The 18,360-nt window shown below is 56.5% G+C and overlaps 1 protein-coding gene across 5 annotated transcripts in view; it reads left to right on the plus strand.

The window, feature by feature from the left end:
• Window positions 1–18,360, plus strand: part of PASK (PAS domain containing serine/threonine kinase) — a 40,626-nt gene that overhangs the window by 4,616 nt on the left and 17,650 nt on the right. For 4 of the 5 annotated variants that reach the window (XR_005783158.1, XM_040450397.1, XM_040450398.1 and 1 more), the window contains exons 3-10: window positions 6,578–6,743; window positions 8,474–8,706; window positions 9,262–9,432; window positions 10,099–10,239; window positions 10,702–10,836; window positions 12,645–12,905; window positions 14,681–14,873; window positions 16,960–17,116. Coding sequence is in view for 4 of the 5 variants with exons in the window: in XM_040450397.1 (XP_040306331.1) it covers window positions 6,578–6,743; window positions 8,474–8,706; window positions 9,262–9,432; window positions 10,099–10,239; window positions 10,702–10,836; window positions 12,645–12,905; window positions 14,681–14,873; window positions 16,960–17,116 (1,457 nt within the window). In the remaining variant the exon portion in view is untranslated. Of the gene's footprint in view, window positions 1–6,577; window positions 6,963–8,473; window positions 8,707–9,261; window positions 9,433–10,098; window positions 10,240–10,701; window positions 10,837–12,644; window positions 12,906–14,680; window positions 14,874–16,959; window positions 17,117–18,360 lie in introns of all 5 variants that reach the window. The other variant, XM_040450399.1, reaches the window with a different exon arrangement.

Here is an 18,360-nt window from a genome sequence, read left to right on the forward strand (position 1 = left end):
ATTCCATTTTCATTCATGATTTTATCTATTTGGGTCATCTCCCTTTTCTTTTTGAGAAGCCTGGCTAGAGGTCTATCAATTTTGTTTATTTTTTCAAAAAACCAACTCTTGGTTTCGTTGATCTGCTCTACAGTTTTTTTTAGATTCTATATTGTTTATTTCTGCTCTGATCTTTATTATTTCTCTTCTTCTGCTGGGTTTGGGCTGTCTTTGCTGTTCTGCTTCTATTTCCTTTAGGTGTGCTGTTAGATTTTGTATTTGGGATTTTTCTTGTTTCTTGAGATAGGCCTGGATTGCAATGTATTTTCCTCTCAGGACTGCCTTCGCTGCATCCCAAAACGTTTGGATTGTTGTATTTTCATTTTCGTTTGTTTCCATATATTTTTTAATTTCTTCTCTAATTGCCTGGTTGACCGACTCATTCTTTAGTAGGGTGTTCTTTAACTTCCATGCTTTTGGAGGTTTTCCAGACTTTTTCCTGTGGTTGATTTCAAGCTTCATAGCATTGTGGTCTGAAAGTATGCATGGTATGATTTCAATTCTCGTATACTTATGAAGGGATGTTTTGTGACCTAGTATGTGATCTATCTTGGAGAATGTTCCACGTGCAGTCAAGAAGAAGGTATATTCTGTTGCTTTGGGATGCAGAGTTCTAAATAGATCTGTCAAGTCCATCTGATCCAATGTCTCATTCAGGGCCCTTGTTTCTTTATTGACCGTGTGTCTAGATGACCTATCCGTTTCTGTAAGTGGAGTGTTAAAATCCCCTGCAATTACCACATTCTTATCAATAAGGTTGCTTATGTTTGTGAGTAATTGTTTTATATATTTGGGGGCTCCTGTATTCTTTCTGCCACTGCTTTAATGTAAGACCTTGTATTTCTTGCCTGTATTACTTGCCTCCCCACCATCCCCCACCTCCTTTGCTCCTGGAGTGATGTTTGTAAACTGCCAATCTGGTCATGTTACTCCCAAGCGTAGACAATCTTTGGTAAGAAGTCCAGACTGCTTGGGCAGGCTTAGGAAGCCCTGGGAGTTATGCCTGACTTTTCCAGGCCATCTCCACCCACTTTCCTGTGTCCCAAACTCCCCGGGGTACTGTGGGAATCTTTGTCTTAAGTTGCCTCTGTCTGCCTGGAAGTCTTCTTCATCCCAGTTTTCAGTGCTCAGCTCTGCTGGTGCCTCCTCCAGGAAGCCTTTATTGCCCTTTCAGGTCTGGGAAGTGCCTTTTGCTTCCCCCTCCCCGCCTCATCGCAGCAGCTGTCACCCTAGATATTCTCTAGGATGCCTCCAGGGGAGAGACCCAGATGGTCTTGGAAAGGCTCTGAGTAGTTATTGGCCCCAAACCTGAAGTCCAGAGGAAGGAGGATTTTAGGGTGGGTTTATCCAGTGGCTCAAAATGCCATCCTTGCCATCCTCTGCTTTGCTCTCCATCATGTTGGCTTCTCCCTGAGGCCGGTTCTGCACCTGGTTGCACAGCAGTGGTGGGATCAGTTGGAGCTGTTTGCTTCCCAGCTTGTGTTCTAGTGGGAGAAAGATGGTTGTTTCCAAAGGTTCACCCAGAAGAGCAAAGGGTACTTTCCCAGAAGCTCCCTGCAAATCTCTTCTTGCTTCTGTTTGGTCTCGGGGGTCCGGGGTGGGGGGGGACACTCATGCCTTCTGAAATCAAAACTAGCAACAGCAATGGAATTACTCTTAGACACCGTCAGGTGCTCTCTGGTTCAACTTCCTGTATCTTCTGCTCAGAGCAGGTACAGAGGAAAAAGCAAAACCCAGAAAAATGATCCTGAAAACATAGGGCTGGACTTGCAGGTGTTTCTGGTTGGCATTTGAGTTAAACCTGTGAAAACAGGAGTGTTTGAAGGTTGATGAAGCCAGGTCGTGTGCTCTCAGAGGACAGCATCTCTATGTTAGAATTATTACGTTTTGCTGATGTAGTCGGTGTACAATTGTCATGATTATGCTTATAAAATTAAACCTTTTGTTATAGGTTTATTGGCCATTAGGGCTTCCTCTTCTTGTTGAATGAAATCCTTGTTTTCATTTTTCTATAGAACTGGGTGTGTCTTTTAGAATTTTGTAAATTTTTAAAAAATGTTTATTTTTGAGAGGGGAGGAGGGGCAGAGAGAGAGGGAGACACAGAATCTGAAGCAGGCTCTGAGCTGTCAGCACAGAGCCGGACTTGGGACTCGAACTCATGAACCATGAGATCATGGCCTGAGCCGAAGTCGGACGCTTCATTGACTGAGCCACCCAGGTGCCCTAGAATTTTGTAAATTTTCAATGATTGACCTTTTAAACTATACTGGATATTTTCTGGTGATATATGTGTGGCAAATATCTTCTCCCAACCTGTGGTTTATTTCTATCATTTGGTTTGTGTGTGTGTGTGTGTGTGTGTGTGTCTATATGTGTGTGTATGTATGTGAACAGGTGTTCTCAACTTTAATGCTAAATTTTCAATCTTATGTTGCAGGTAGAGCTTTTTGTGTCTTGTTGAAGAAAACTCTCCTTGCCCAAAACTTACAGACGGTCTTTCTAATTGTCTTCTAAAAGCCTAGTGTTTTGACTTTGACAAGTTAAGTCTTTCACATCCTGGACACCGCTTTGTGCATTTGGCGTGTGGCCAGCTCTGCTGTGACCGTCCTGGTCTGGAGGTGGAGCCACTTTGGCCTCCCCGTGTGCTGGTGGCTGGGTTCTTCCAGCCACGGGCCCTCCCGCAGGCACGGGTCCGGGACAAGGGTCCGGGGCTCGGGCCTGCGCAGGCCTGCGGCTGGGCGCCCGCCTGCTCCTTTGATGGGTTTGGTTATTCCTGCCCAGACACACCCGCCCGGTGAGCACAGCTTCCTGTCGATCTTTCACACCTGGCAGGCCCAGTTGCCCCCTCAGGGGTGTGGACCTGTACATTTATTTCTTTGTTATTGAAGCTCACTCGCTCTTACCTCTTCTGATGTTTCTTCCTCTCCACTCTCCCTCCAGTTAGATCATCTCAGCCTGAATCTCTTAACTTCTCTCTCATGATTTTATGTCCTTGCATTCTGGGTTATTTATTCACATAGATCTTCCAATCCTCAGATTTTCTTTTCAGCTATGACTACCTACCTGTCTTACTCATGCAATGACATTAAAAATTAACTTTATTGAGATAGTTTACAGACAATAAAACGTGCTGACGTTAAGTACATAGTTCAGGAGTGTCGGGAGGCTTACCCAACCTCACAGTCACAGCCACAGCTGAGTCTGAGGGCCTTTCCGTCACCCTCAGAATCCCCTTTGTGCTCTGAGTCCACCCCTGCCCTTCCCACCCCTGGCCCCCCACAGCCCCTGCTTGGCCTGCTGCCCCTACAGGTGGGGCCTGTCTGCGCTAGTGCCTGGTGCTCGTGTATGGTAGCTCCTTAAGGGCTTCACTGCCATTTCCCTGGTAACTGATGATGGTGAATGTTTTTCTCATGTGCTTCTTTGTGATTCATGTGCCTCCCTTGGTGAAGTGTCCATTGAAAACCTACATCCTCCACCCTCTTTAAAAATAAGCAGGTTATTAGTTTTATGAATCCTTAGGATTTTCTATGTATGTTCTCATGTCCTCTGTGAATCGAGACAGCTTTATGCTCTGCTTTCCAGTATATGTGCCTTTTCTTTCTTTTTCTGCCATTGTGTCCTGGCTGTGACCTCCAGGACAGCGCCGGAGAAGAGGCTAGAATGGACGTTTTTACCCTGCTCCTGACCTTGGAAGGCAAGCATATCGCTAGCTATGGGTTCTTCATGTATGCTCTGGATCAGGTAGAGGACATTCTCAACTCCTAACTGTCGAGTGTTTTTTCCCATAAAGGGGTGTTAGATTTTGTCAGATGCTTTTTCAACATCTGTTGATATGATATGATTGTGTGATTTTTCTTCCTTTTTTTTTTTTCCTTTTTTAGCCTGTTGATATGATGAATTACACTGACTGATTTCCAAATGTTAAACTGGCCTTTTGTTCCTGTGATAAACGCTGCCTGATTGTCACGTATTGTCCTTTCTACTTATTGCCTGGTGGATTTGCTAACACTTTGTTGAGGATTTTTGTGTCTTTGTTCACAAGGGTTTTTGGTCTGTGGTTTCCTTTCCTTTTTTTTTTTTTTTTTAATATTTATTTATTTTAAAGAGAGAGAGAGAGAGAGAGCGCACGAGTACACACAGGCCAGGGAGGGACAGAGAGAGAAGTAGACACAGAATCCAAAGCAGGCTGCAGGCTCTGAGCTGTCAGCACAGAGCCCCACATGGGGCTCGAACCCATGGACCGTGAGATCATGACCTGAGCCAAAGTCAGACACTCACCCGACTGAGCCACCCAGGTGTCGCTGTGGTTTCCTTTTCTATCGATGTTTTTGTCCAGTTTTGGTATCAGGGTAATGCTGCTCTCAAACACTGGGCTGGATGTGCTCCACTGGTTTTTAATTTCTGGAGGAGTTTGTGTAGTATTGTTATTTCCTTCTTAAACGTTTGATAGAATTCACCAGTGAAGCCATCTGGGCTTAGAGATCTTTGTGGGAAAGTTTTTAAATTACATCTTCATTTGTATAATGCTGAAATCGATTCTTTCGGTCAGTATGTAGTTATTTTTGAGAAACTCTTGTTCTCACGTTTTGACTCACATCTTTTACGTTTTAGACATATACCTGGGTACTTCTAACATCTGATGTTCTTGTGGGTCTGGATCTGTTTGATTCTTCTGTAGACTCTCACCGAAGGTACCTGTTTCCCTGTCTTTTTTGTTGGAAGAGAATGTATTTGCTTGTTCTTGATCTTGGAAGCAATCAGGAAGATTGCTTTTGCCAGGGCCCAGGCTCCTGAGCTAGGGCCACACTGTCCCTTGTTGGGGCCCTGGCGTCCTTTCGGGGAGCCCCTGCCTCATTAGGGTGACCTGCTTACAGCTCTGTACAGCTCATGTGCATCTTTCAAAGGTCGTGTCTTTTCTGGGTAGCTCCGAGATGCCGCAGCACCAATATTCTTAATGAGCTCTAGCTGGTCTGGAATACGGGGCCCGCTCAAGTTACCCAGGCCACTGTATGCTTCATCTTTTTTTTTCCCTAGAACTTTTATGTTTTGTTTTTAAATTCACCTGGAACTAGTTTTTGTACATGGCAAGTCATAGAGGTGCCACTTTGCCCCTGATTACGCCAACTCCCAAACTGACAGCTCAAGGCTATTAGGCATTTCTAATTCGTGGTAGCAGCTGAGACCCTTGGGTCGTCACAAGCGTGCTGAGAGTTGTGCATTATCGTTGCTCACATTGTGCACAGAAGGGGCTGATGCTGGCAGGCCAGGGGGCTGTGCCGGGGAGCAGCGTTCACCCCCCACCGATCTTCACCGGGTGCCGACATCAATCACAGCATCAGTCTGTTTGTGAAATTGATTGTTTTGTCGTCTTTTTTGTTCCTCTGCTGTCCCGACCTCCATTTCTGTGGCTCGCTGGCATGTTTTGATGTCAGCAGCCTTCCATGCTGGTGATAGGAGAGCCTTCAGTTTTCTGTCTAGGGGGCCCCTGCCCCACCGTGCTCAGGAGCTGGCAGCTGAGGTGAGCATTGGCCGGGCCCTAACACCTGAGGGGCCTGGGACGTGAACATACTGGAGATCCCATGCTGTTACCACTGTATGCAAAATTATAGATTGGGCTCAAAGCCGTTAACTATGAAAGTCACTGCCCTCCTCTCCTGGTGGTGAATCTTCATGAAGGCCTTCAAGCCAGAATAGAACGGGTGGGCGGGGCCTCCTTGGAGTTTGGAGCTGCAATGTGGTGGTGCGGGGGGCGGGGGGGGCAACTGCCTTCCCTTTCCATAGCAGGTCCATCCTGTGGGGCACCCCCGCCTGCTTATTGGAGCCTGGTCTTCCCTGGAAAGGAAGCCCCTCAGCCAGTCCTTGGGCCTGTGTGTGCCCACGAGGGAGCATTGGTGGGGGGGAGAGGCCCACGAGGGTCTTGGAAGCAGGTTCCGTATACCCTGGCCTGGACCTCCAGACAGTGGTTCTGCAAGATGTCACCTTTGGAGGAAATGGTGAAGGACGCAGGAGATTTTTCTGTATTTGCTTTCCTTACAACTGCTTGCAAGTATTTAAAAATAAGAAGTTAACAACACAAACGTCTGGTGCCAGGCCCATCTCCAGACTCTGTATGTTGGCTTTGCGTTGCTATTTTGTTGGAAGCCCCATGGATGATTCTGGGTGTGGCTGGTCAGATGCAGTGGATTTGGGGAAAGCTGGGGCCACACAGAGCCTCACACGCTGGCAGGTGCTCCTGTCGTCGGGAACGCCCTTCGCCTGGGGCCATCTGCAGTCGGTGTGCCGCCGCCGCAGCCTGGGCCTTCCTTGGAGGTCCCTCCTGCCCTGCTCTGCTCTGCTCTCCCCTCATTTTCTTCTTTCTTTCCCGTCTCTTCCCCCACGTTTCTCCCAAAGGACTTCTAGCAGGACTTCGGTCCTTCTGGGCTCGCGTTGTAAGCTGGGGGAGGCCGTGGGGCTGAGCTGCTCTCAGCCTCGTGGGGGGATCAGTTGCCTCTTGGTTCTTGTGCTGCAGATGCTGATGGCGTTCGCTTGGTTTTCCAGATGTTCTCCTGGCCTGCCAGCTCCCCGATGGAGGGCGGAGGCCCCGCCGAGAGCCCTGCCGTGCGGACCACCTCCGAGCCCCGCAGGTCCTCGTCCTCAGCGCACAGACACCTGAGCAGAAGGAATGGGCTGGCGAAGCTGTGCCAGAGCAGGATGGCCCTCTCCGGTACCCGCCCCTTCTGGGCATCGTGGGTGGCAGTGTCGAAAACGCAGGCGAGGGGGCGCTCTGGGCTCTGGCCACTCTCTCTCTTCTTGCTGAGAGGACGCGCTCTGTGTGCGGGCGGCGGTGCTGGCTGAAGCCTCTCCTGCGCCGCCGTGATTCTTAGGCATGAGCCTGTCCTGCGGAGTGTGTGTGAGCGCGACCCTGGGCTGGGCTGCCTTGCAAGTAAGATACAGTTTTGCGGCTTTAGTTCGGTAAATATTTCCCAGCTGCTGGGCTGCAGGCTCATGCTTTCTTCCCAGCTACAGACGAGTAACATGGGCTTGAGGGCAGCTAGCTTTCCAGTGCAGAAGATGGTGCCCGGTGTGGTGGGGGGAGGGGGCAGGAGGTCGAGGCACCTGCTACCCACTCGCTCATGTTTACCCAAGTTAACTGGTGCCTCCAGAGCCCAGACACCCCCGAGGGGCTCGTTGTCGGAGGGGGTGCTTTGGGAGACAGAGGTGCATGCCTGCAGCCCGGGGCTAGGACACGGGGAGTCTGTTAGGTTGATAGAAGGGCTGGTGCTGGAGGAAAGGTGGAGGTGAGGAACAGTCCCACGGAGGAGGAGGGTTGGAGCCTAAGAAGAGGGCTCACATGCTGGCCTGGAGGCACAGGGTGGGGCTGTTCAGAGGGGAGCAGAGGCTAGGTCCTCCAGGTGAGGGCTGGCGGTTCTGTGGGGTGGGCTGGGCAGGTCTGTGAGGCAGGCAGGTAGCCACCCTCACCCTCGGCCTTGGGAGGGAGCATGGGTGGGTGTCTGCTTGGGGAGCAGGGGGTGGAGCTGGGGCCACAGCGCCTGTCTGGTGCTGTAAGGAGATCAGGCCGGGCCTGGGGCAGCCTGGAAGAGGAGGGCCGAGGCTCTGGGCCGTGCAGTTTCCAGGCTCCTAGAATGGTCTGGGGTGGGCCCATGAGCTAAGGAGGGGGAAGGGGGGAAGACTTGCCTTTGCCTGGTTTTTGAGCCTTTTGAAGGATGGAGCTGACATTTACTGAGATGGGAAAGGAGAGGCAGGGCAGGGGTGTAAGCAAGGGCCTCGCAGCACATTCCTAGGTGAAGTGTATTTAAAGCCACCACGGAGTGGCTGGGATGGAGCGGAAGTGGTGAGCTTGATCCCCAGGGCTCCAGGGTGATGAGAGCTCAGGCAGGTGGAGGGGGGCGGGAGCTCTGCCAAGGGCAGAGGTTTAAGAGCTGGGGAGCTGCCCCCTGGCCCAGGGCTGCTGATGGTGGGGGTGAAGGAGCCCTGAGAACTAGCCACGGGGTTGAGCATCTTGGGAGCCACTGGACCTGTTACCGGGAGGGGGTTTTCTGGAGGGATCGTGAGTGAACCTGACCAATGAATGAGGGAGAGAGGAAGGGGCCGGGACAGCCAGGCAGCTCTTGGATTTGGGAGACTTTCTGGGATCGAGGGGCGTTAGGACAGACCCAGGAGGGCACCCCTCGGGGGGCTGGGTGGAAAGGGACCTCAGAGTGTGTTTACACAGAATCACTGAGGCTGGGCCTGCTCCCCATAGGTGCGACTCTGCATGGCTAGACACACCCAGGTGTTGTTCTGTTGGGCTCTGGGGACGTTTGAGACGCACCCAGGGATGCAAACCAGCCCTTGGAGCCTTTGGCAGGAACTGAGAGCAGGGGCTGTGTGTGGCGGTGTGTTTGAGGAGTGCGCTCCTGGCAGGTCCAAGGCTTCCTTTCCTTCTCTTTCCAGAAGGCAGATGGAGCTCCTACTGTCTGTCCTCGCTGGCTGCCCAGAATATGTGCGTGAGCAAGCCGCACTGCCTGGCCGCACCGGAGCGGTCGGACGCGGCCGGGTCCCTGGGGGGCGCGTCCTGCTGTTCCCTGCTGCGGGGCTTGTCTTCGGGGCGGTCCACGCCCCTCCTCCCGGCCCCCGTGTCCAACCCGAACAAGGCTGTTTTCACCGTGGACGCCAAGACCACAGAGGTATTTGCTTCGGTTTGTGACCCTGCCATGAGCGTGTAGCCCGTGTCTTCAACCCGTGGCCTCAAACAGAGGCGTTTGTGTTAAGTGAGATCAGAAAAGCATTGGGTTTCACCTGTGTAGTTGCAGAAGCGACATAAACAAGACTCAACCACACCAAACAGTCCTCTCACCAAGGTGGAGACCCCAGGGAGGGGGCGAGGCACGCGCTCGTGCTGTCTAAGGCACTGGCCGCCCGAGAGTGAGAACGCATTCCCAGCGTGAGAGCAGAGCGCTTAGGGGCACAGAGAACTGAAATTGTTCGGTGGGCAGGAGTATGGCCTAAGTCCCCACACGTCCACGTAGTCTTGATGACGTGAGGTGCCCGGTCGTGGCGCTGCCATTTCTTGTGTCCCCCTCTGTGGCCAAGGCCCTCGAGGACCCAAGGCGTCACTGCTGTGAACCGCCAGGGCAGGACACTGGGAGGAGGACGCTGGACCATGCCGCCTCGTCTGCTGTTCCCGGGGGTTAGAGGTGCCGCTGGTGATGCTCGTGCCCTCTCCTCTCCGTGACCCCCAGATCCTGGTCGCCAACGACAAGGCTTGCCAGCTCCTGGGGTACAGCAGCCATGACCTGATCGGCCAGAAGCTCACGCAGTTCTTCCTGAAGCCAGATTCCGACGTGGTGAAGGCCCTCAGCGAAGAGCATGTGGAGGCTGACGGCCACGCCGCCGTTGTGTTTGGCACGGTGGTGAGTGCCCGGCGTGTGCCGCCGGGGCCGTACAAACACGGCCGGTCACCGGCCACCGCGGCCGCTGTCCCCCCCTCGGTGCTGGTGCGGGGGACAGCTGAGCTGGCGTGAGGGCGGTACCACCTGATGGGGGAGGAGGCCAGTCAGCGGTTTGCGGGCCTGCAGGATGCGGCGCGGATGCTCTCGTCTCAGGGTCCCCACCCCTAAATCTCCAGCTCTGTGTGTCGGTGTTCGTTGGCGGGGCTGGCAAGGTTTCCCGGGGGCTTCGGTCCTTCACGTGTGGTGCATCAGCTGGCAGTTGACGGGTTGAACTGTGTGTTAGATGCTGAGCCCTTGGCCCCGGGCACCGAGGGGAGTGAGATGTGGTCCGCTACTTCTGAAAGGCCACCTGGCTGTTGTGAAGAAAAAGTTGGCATGTTCACCACACATTGGTGTCTGTTTCCTCGAGAAGTTACGGATGCTGTTTCCCCTGTGGTGTTGAATGAAGCTGCCAGAAACCCTTCTCTTCCCATAGAACGTTGGCTCAGAGACTGTTAGGTTAAGTGTCCGAAACCTTGTTTATACTTTGGTTCGTTTCCGAGATGTGGGGCAGGTGAGCAGAGGCCGCAGACGTCCACGGGCCTGGGGTCCAGGGAGGGCCAGGTGCAGGCCCGTCTGTCCCCACAGGTGGACATCGTGAGCCGCAGTGGGGAGAAGGTTCCAGTTTCTGTGTGGATGAAGAAGGTGAAGCGGGAATGCAGCCTCTGCTGTGTGGTCATGCTGGAGCCCGTGGAGCGCGTCTCGGCCTGGGTCGCTTTCCAGAGCGATGTGAGTGTGCCCGCGGCATCTCAGCTGCACGGAACTTGACCCTGTGGCGCTGCTCCCGGAGCTCGGGCTCACCTTGTGGCCTGCTGTGTGCCTTTGGGGCTTGTGGGAGGCCCCGCTGCACCCCCCACTGTGTGCACTTGGGCAAGGAATCCAATCTCCCTGTGCCTCAGTTTCCTCATGTGTACTACTGGGATATAATCAGAACCACTCACAGGACTGTTTCCGCACCGTGTGTGGTACACAGCCCTGGGCTGTGAGCTGTGGGTGTGGTTTGTGCCGGCTTCTGCGGAACATCTCGAGAAGTCAGGAATTTGGGCCTTAGGAGTGTTTGTGCACGCCTCGCACACTTCTGCCGCGCGCAGTGCGAACTTTCAAGCTCGAGACTTGGCGTTTGGTGGAGCTTGAAGCTGAGGTGCCAGGAGTTTTATCCTAAGGCTTAAAAATGCTGGTACTTCCTCCTAGGGAACCATAACGTCGTGCGACAGCCTCTTCCCTCTCCTGTACGGGTACGCGTCCAGGGAGGAGGTGCTCGGGCAGCACATGGCAGACCTCATCCCTTCTGTGCAGCTGCCTCCGCCCGGCGAGCTCGTCCCACAGGTAGGACCCCGGGGACCTCTGGCCACCGCAGGGAGTCTGTCTATCCAGTGACTGGTGACCGTTCATCTCCCAGACTGGAATCCGTGACCTGGCCACACAGGCTGGGACCTGTGCTCAGTGGCACCCGTTCCCCTGTTGCTCTCTGGGCTCAGAAGCCTTACCCGGTCAGGGCCCGTGTGGCTCTCCAACTGACTGCCCTGTCCCCTCGGTCCTCTCCCTGGAGCCTGGGGTAGGGAATGCCTGCTGCCTCTCTTTACTGACAGGTCTGGGGTCTTGAGGGACAGGGAGAACGGGCTGATGGCAGGTGTCCCCTCAAGGCAGGATGGCAGTCAGATGGGGGAGGGCCGGCAGCTTTGGGGTCAGTGGCGGTCTGGGGTCGGGGGGAGGTTCTGATGCCGACCGAATCCTCCCAGTTCCCAGGAGCCCCGTTTCATACTAGTGTGCAGCCTCCACACCAGTGACCCACACTGCAATGAGTTCACCTCATGTCACACCCCAATGACCTGCAGGATCAGACTGGACGGTTGATTTTTGCCTAAAGTCACCTCTGCCGCTGTAAGAAATCAGAGATGGTTTCAGGCCACCCATAGGCACTCGCAGGTGGTTTCAGGCCACCCAAAGGCGCTCGTTGGTTCTCTGGCTGGCCTCAGGCCAAGAGCCGAACCCCCTGAGCAGTCATCGGCTATTTTTCAGCTTTCCAGCTCAATGGGAACCCCCTGCCCCCGTCCCTAGTCCTTATTGTCTCTGTGTCCTCTCCCCTGCCCCAAGGCCGGGGGGTGGGGGGCGCCTGTTGGCCCAGCCCCGCTGGGAGCTCGCATGTCAGCACCTGCTCAGTCTGAACGCAGGCACGCATCCAAGAGAAGTATGTTCTAGAAGGCACGTTTGTAATAACCTCGAACTAGAGTCCCCGACTCCCCGGCAGCGAATGGAGACAGGTGCTGCACCCCTCATTCCTTGTGGGGCCCCCTGGGACCTGACGCCTGGCCTACGGCTTTGGCACAGGGAGCCTGGCGTGTGGAGTCCCGACCCTGTTGAGGTGCAGTGCTGCTGAGTGAAGCTCCCCTCCTGTGTTCAGGGCGGTGCCCACGACGTGGGCCCCTTCACATCTTCTGTCTCCCAGGTGGCCCCTCGAAGGGGTGGGTGGGATAGGGCGAGGGGTGGGCACAGAAGCCTGGGCCTCATCTTGAAACCTGAAAGGGTGCACAGTCTCAAAGCCCCTGGGTGAGGATATTGCCTTGGTCGAGGTTTACTTGAAACTGGATACATTCCAAGTCTTCAAGAAGGGAAACGTAAAGCAAGGATGTGCTCTCGTGGGTGATATAGGTGCCGATGAGGCAGATGGGGCGTGGCCACCCAGTAGTCAGCAACAGCAGGGAGCCACTGCCCCTCAGGCCGAAGGATGGGGGACAGAGTGAGGGATGGGACCGTCTGCAGAGGGGGGCACCCTGGGGATACTGGCGGTCCGAGGTGGAGAGCGGGGAGGAACGCTGGCCCTCCCTCCCAGACGCCAGCCCTCGCGCGCGTCTTGGTTGCCCTGGTGTCTGCTGCCCTCGGGCCTTTCTGGAGTGGTGAGCGGCTCCCGTGCTGGGGTGCCCTCACCCCCGGTCACAGCTCCTGGCCAGCTTCCGCTTTCCCTGGGGCAAAGGCGGGGTGTGGGGAGCTCAGGGAAGGAGGGCCGGTGTGGGGAGTGTGATGTTTGGGGGTGCTCCCCAGCACACGTGGGTGGGTTCACTTCTCAGGCTGCAAAGACTCAAAGCTGGGGCTGGGTGCGATGCTGCTGTCAGCTCAGTGGTGCGTGTTCCTTCCAGAATCTCAAGATTCAGAGGTCTGTCGGGAGAGCCAAAGATGGCACCACCTTCCCTCTGAGCTTAAAACTGAAATCCGAGACCAGAAGCGAGATGGTGGAAGACGGCAGGGCAGTGCCTGAGCGGGGTTACTCGGCGTCAGTCTGGGTGTTCTCCACCATCAGCGGCCTCATCACCCTCCTGCCCGACGGGACCATCTATGGCATCAACCATAGCTTTGCCCTGATGCTGTTCGGTTACGGGAAGACGGAGCTCCTGGGCAAGGTGGGCCTTGCGTGGGTGGCCAGCCTGCGTGCCCCTGCAGGGGGCTGGTCCATTTCCACAGTGAGGACCTGTGCTTGCCACAGGCCTCGTACCTCCCTGTCTGCTGGGCCGGCCCCCTGGCTGCCCCTGGGGGGTGCCGGGCAGCGTGCTCCCTGTCTGCACTCATTTCTCCGGACCCCACGCCGAGCCCTCCATGACCCCCTGGGCTGTCTCGAGGTGCTGCCCTGGGAGAGGGAGGGGCTGTCACCCTGAGACCTGTCCCGAGCAGAGCGTGTGTCCCACCTGTGGGGATTTTCTCTGCGCATGGAGCTCGGGGCTTGTCTCACCTCCTGTGCCCTGGGGGCCATCTTGGGGGGGGGGTCTGTTGTGCGGTCAGAGTCAGAGGAAAGTGTTTATGAACTTCTTCCTTGGATGGAGCTTTCTCTGAATTTCTTGAACACGGGGAGGCGGAAATCTCCACACACCAAGAGCCAGGCCCAGCTGGGATGCCAACTGCCAGTTTCTATCTAAGACCGTGCTGAGAGTCTGTATCTGTTGCTGCAAACCATTGTGAGCTTGGTGCCTAAAACATGACAATCTCATATTTAGGTCACAGATGGGCCCTTTGGGCTGGGCTCGGCAGGATGGCCTATTCTCTTTGATGTAGTGTCAGCCGGGGCTGGCATCGTCCCCAGGCGCGCCTACCCGTGGGTCTGGCTGCCTGGGTCCGTGGCTGGGGCGGTGTCGAGAGCCCCTGTGTGTCGTGTGGTAGCCGGGCTCCAAGGGCAGGTGAGCATCTCAGGCAGCCACAGCATGCTCCTCACGTGGTCCCAGGGTCCTCCTGGGTCCTGGAAAGGGGACACGGGCCCTCTGCTCAGTGGGAGGAGGGTCACGGGGGAGGGAGAGGCTGCCGGCTGGTGCATCGCTTTTGACGTCGAGTGGCCACTGTGCCGGTGCGCCCGGCTGGCTCGGCCCTTGGGTGCCTGCAGCCCTTCACGGAGCACCTTGTTCACCACACGCTGCCGCAGAGGAAGGGAACGTTGTTCCCTCTTGTCATTCTCAGACCCAGTGACAAGGTCCAAACACAGGTCCCTCTTTGTTTTCTAATTAGAAATATTAAGGAGCAAGTAAGCTGAAACTTAGTTAAATGAAGGTAAACTTAGTTTGAAGTTAATGAAAACACAGTCAGTGTGAGTTCTGGACCAGGGGTTCCCGCAGGAACATCGAGGGCGTCCCGTCTTTGTAGGGACCACATGTGGGGTGGATGGACCTGCCTCTGGATTAGACTGTGTTCCAGATTCACACGGCTGTGAGTAGGGGGCGCACACGGGTTCAGAGAGGGCACGTGTCCTTGCAGCCCGGGGGCCTGGGACCCTCATGCTGAGGTGCTGGCCAGCACAGCAGAGGCGCCCCAGGTCCTTTGTCTTATCCTGGGCACCCATTGCTCCCTGAGAGCCACGTTTGCACATGTGAGATTTGCACACGTGGCTTTCATGCCTAAGGAAAACATGGGGCGAACATCTGCCCGGGAGACATGGAGGTGTGTTGGTATTGGTAGCTTCAGTTGTTGATTTTGTTTTTTCGTAAGAAAAGGGAGGAAAAGTCACGAATTCCATGTTGAGTGTCAGAGAGGCTTTGTGGGTCTGTTGAAAGGAATACGACCTGGGGTCTTTGCTCACCTTGCCCGGAGATGTGCTCGCGTCGCGTACATTTTGTCTGCAGACCGGATGGTGTGCCGGCCCCGTGGGTCAGGGTGGATCCTCACCAGATCTGAAATGTCATGGTTTCTTTTCTAGAATATCACTTTTCTGATTCCCGGTTTCTACGACTACATGGAGCTCGCATATGACAGTTCCTTACCACGGCCAAACCTGACCAACTGCTTGGACGTTGGCAACCAGAGTGAGCCTGGGGAGAGTGCTGTGGACCCCCACCAGGGCTGGGACCCGGCCGGCGAGGCCAAGGGTGGGCCCAGCCTCTTCCTCCCAGGTGCGTCCGTGGCTGCCCAGCCACACACAGCTCTACACCTCAGAGGGAGGGGGCACGGGCGTGCTGGGCAGGATGGAGAGTGTAAGCGAGTGGCCGCCGGGCATTCGTGGAGACCCTGTCTGTCGTGGGCCTTCTGTGTTCCCAGGGGATGGGACGTGTCGTGAGTCTGACAGCCGTGAGCATAGAGAGGGTCCCGGGGGTAGCTTGTTGGTGGTGTTTTACGAGTAGATCTGTGGAGCCTCACGTAGCCTACGACAGTGTTAATGTAGCCTATCGCGTTAACCCCTAAGTTAAGTAGTTCTAGGCCTATTTGCTCGTTGTGTTTCTCCTCTGTACTTTTAGTTTAGCGTTTAGTGTTATTTCAGCAAATATCCCAAGTCCCCAAGACGTGAACATCTTAGGTGCCGTGGTGTGTGAGGACAGGCCGGGAGCACGGCTCCTGCCCTGGCAGGGCTCCTCTCTGGCTTCGGGGCACCAGGAGCAGGGACCACAGAGCACGATACCGCCCGGCAGCCTCCTCAGTGCTCACCTTTCCGTTGACAAGGAGCTAGGAGCAGCTGCGCCCCGTTCTGCTCCCAGCCCACAGGGCCCCACTCTGCAAGTACCCGCTCCCTCACTGCCCGCTGACAGGGTGCGGTCCTCATGTTCCCTGGTCTCTGACGTCCCGTGGGAGGGGACACCGGAAATGAAACGAGAGGGCTGCTGGGGAGCAGCAGGTGTCAGGCGGCCGCATGTGTCCAGGGCTCCGTGGCCCTCTTGGAGGGTGGCGTGGTAGTGATGCCGTGCGCACGGGGCAGGCTCAGGGTGCCTTGGAACACGTTGTCCCCGTGCTGCCGCCTGTGGCCCGACTTGCTGTCTGAGCGCTCACATATGGGGGTTTGACACAGTCACCAAGGGAGTGGAGGGGCCACGTGGGAGCCGTTGTGTCGTGGGGCAGCGCTCTGTGTTCTGGGCGCTGAACCCCAGCGGGGGTTTCTGCAGCACGTGGCTCGGACCCGAGGCTGGGAGTGGGGTGTGTGCCCTGAGGGTTGCTTTCCAGGCACCGGAGGTGACCACGTAGCATTTTGTTTCACAGGGTGCTTTGTCGGGCTGCTGGCTCTGCTGGGGTCTCCACTGTTCCCACGCCCGCTTCCTCCGTCGCATCTGCGTTCTGTCTACACAGACGGCCCTTTTTCAGTTTCTTTTCTCCGTCGCTAGTTCCGAGTCTTCCCTCTCCCGCCATTCCACCGTCTCTCCCGTGTGCGTGTCTAACGCACGTTCTCTGTGGAAGGTCAGGGGGCGGGGGTCGCTTCTGCCCCTCTCCCTGTGCCTCCTCAGGATGAACTCTCGGAAGTGGCATTTCTGGGCACGTGGGTTGTCCGAATGTCCACTGGAAAGGTGGTGCCGGCCCGTCCACTTCCACCGCCGGGGGCCGGGCTTCTTCCCCACAGCCCCGATCCAGACTGCCGTTTACAGGGACAGCCCGCCTGCTCCCACCCCCCCTGCTGTGTGCTCGGCCCTATGTGGGTGGACAGGCACCGGGCCGGGGAGCTGGTGGGGAGGCTGTGACACGCAAGTATAGGCTTGATGCGTAGGTGACCAGCCCTCAAGAGGAAGGGTGAGGCAGGGGGAGGACGTACAGTCTCAGGGTCCGTGAGCCTGGGAGGGACCCTTGGGATGGTGGCTTTTGGTGAAGCACCGAAGGAGGCAGGAGTGGCGTTCCAGGGACGGGGGCCAGAGGCCCTGGGTGGAGCGTCAGGAGGCGGGCCGCAGGGCCGTGGGGGTCACAGTACGGATTTGGGCTTTTACCTGGAGTCAGAGCAGAGCCCTCGGGGGGCTCTCGGCAGATGGACGCGCTGCAGCCCCGGGGGTGGTGGTGGTGGGATCCTGCCGGCCGAGGACAGGGCCTGGGACACCGCAGCAGGGAGAGTGGGGGCCGCTGGCCCCGACTGGGCACCTGCGGAGTGGCAAGGGGGTGGCCCGGGACACGCTGCGGACGTAGGCTCGCCACGGCTTCCGAGATCAGGTCGGGGCCCCCCCTGCTCACGAGTCCCGTGGGGGGAGACTCGGTCAGCAGGTGGGAAACGGTCTGTTCTGTTGCTGCCAGATTCCAGGATTGACGGCTCGCTTGTCGGAGACCACGAGCTGCCACGAGGCGAGACCCTAGAGGTAGCGGGAAGCCGAGAAGCCTTCGCAGGGACCGGGGGCCAGGCAGACCCCGGAGGCCACCTCCCTCCTGCCCTCCCGCCTCCGCCTGTTCCGCGGTGAGTCCCCTGGAGGTGGGGTGGGACGGCGGTAGGCGGGCGCGGTCGAGGAGCGTGCTGCGGGGAGACAGGTGCCCGCAGCAGCGGTGGCGGCGCTAGCTCCTGGCCACCGAGTGCTTGCTCGAGTCCGCCGTTGGGCGTGGTCCCTGGCGTGGTCCCCGGTGGTGGCCTTGAGACCCAGCCCCGTTGTGTGGGTGGGGTTCCAGGGAGTTAACATAGCAGGATTTCCTCATTTAAAAAACCATTTGCATCTGCTCTCTTTTAAATAACGAAATACTGTATGTAGAGTGGTCAAGTCCACGTTAGAACACGTGGAAAATGTAGAAAGGCAGAGAGAAACTCACCGGTCGTCCCTGCTTAGATCGTGGTCCCACGGTACACAGCGTTTTGGAGTTTCTCAACTAGTTTTCTCCCCGCGGGAGCCGCCGTCAGCTGTTGGGGCTGCCCCGCCACGTCCCCGTCCTCGGAGCGGGGCACCTTCCTAGCGTGTCCTCCGCGTCCGCGGGTGCTCGTGGGCAGCCGCTCTTGCCCCTGTGGCACAGACCGGGTCACCCCGTGCGTGTTGTCCTGGACGTGTGTGTGTGAGACATGTGCGTCCGAGCCCTTTCCACGCGTCACCTCCCGTGGAGCTCTGCGGTTTCGCTGCTTTCCTGCCGTTGGCTTGGATTCCCTGGCTTTCCGCTACTTCGCTCTGGGGTCCGCTTTGGATGGTCTCTGTGCCACGTGCCCATCTGTGGACGGGGGGACCCTCCCCCGGCGGGGCCGCCTGAGGCGTGACCCCCTGGCCCCAGGGGTGGTCGCTGCTACAAGCCGCTGGGCTCCTGGCCTGCGAGTCCCGGGGTGGGGGACCCTGGCGGTGGCTCTCATCTGCTCTGCTCCAAGCTCCCGTCTGGGCCCCGCACGCTCCATTTTCTGGGACGAGGTTGTGCGACAAGCAAGTCCCGCCAGATGAACCGCTTCCGACGCTTCTCTCGGGTTGGACGTGCTGAGCTCAAGTTGTAGTGCTAGACCGACGTCCCTCCTAGAGGCCCTGTAGGTGTGCTTGTCCTTGTCACTGCCCCTGGCTTGCTTGCTTGCTTGCTTGCTTCCTTCCTTCCTTCCTTCCTTCTCTTCTTCCTTCCCTCCCTCCTTCCCTCCCTCCCTCCCTCCTTCCTTCCCTCCTCCCTCCCTTCCTCCTTCCCTCCTCCCTCCCTCCCTTCCTCCCTCCCTCCCTTCCTCCTTCCTTTTCTCCTTCCTTCCTTCCC

The sequence above is a fragment of the Herpailurus yagouaroundi genome, unplaced genomic scaffold (genome assembly GCF_014898765.1).
Source record: "Herpailurus yagouaroundi ecotype Mexico unplaced genomic scaffold, PumYag 202, whole genome shotgun sequence".
In the NCBI taxonomy this organism is placed as follows: Eukaryota; Metazoa; Chordata; class Mammalia; order Carnivora; family Felidae; genus Herpailurus; species Herpailurus yagouaroundi.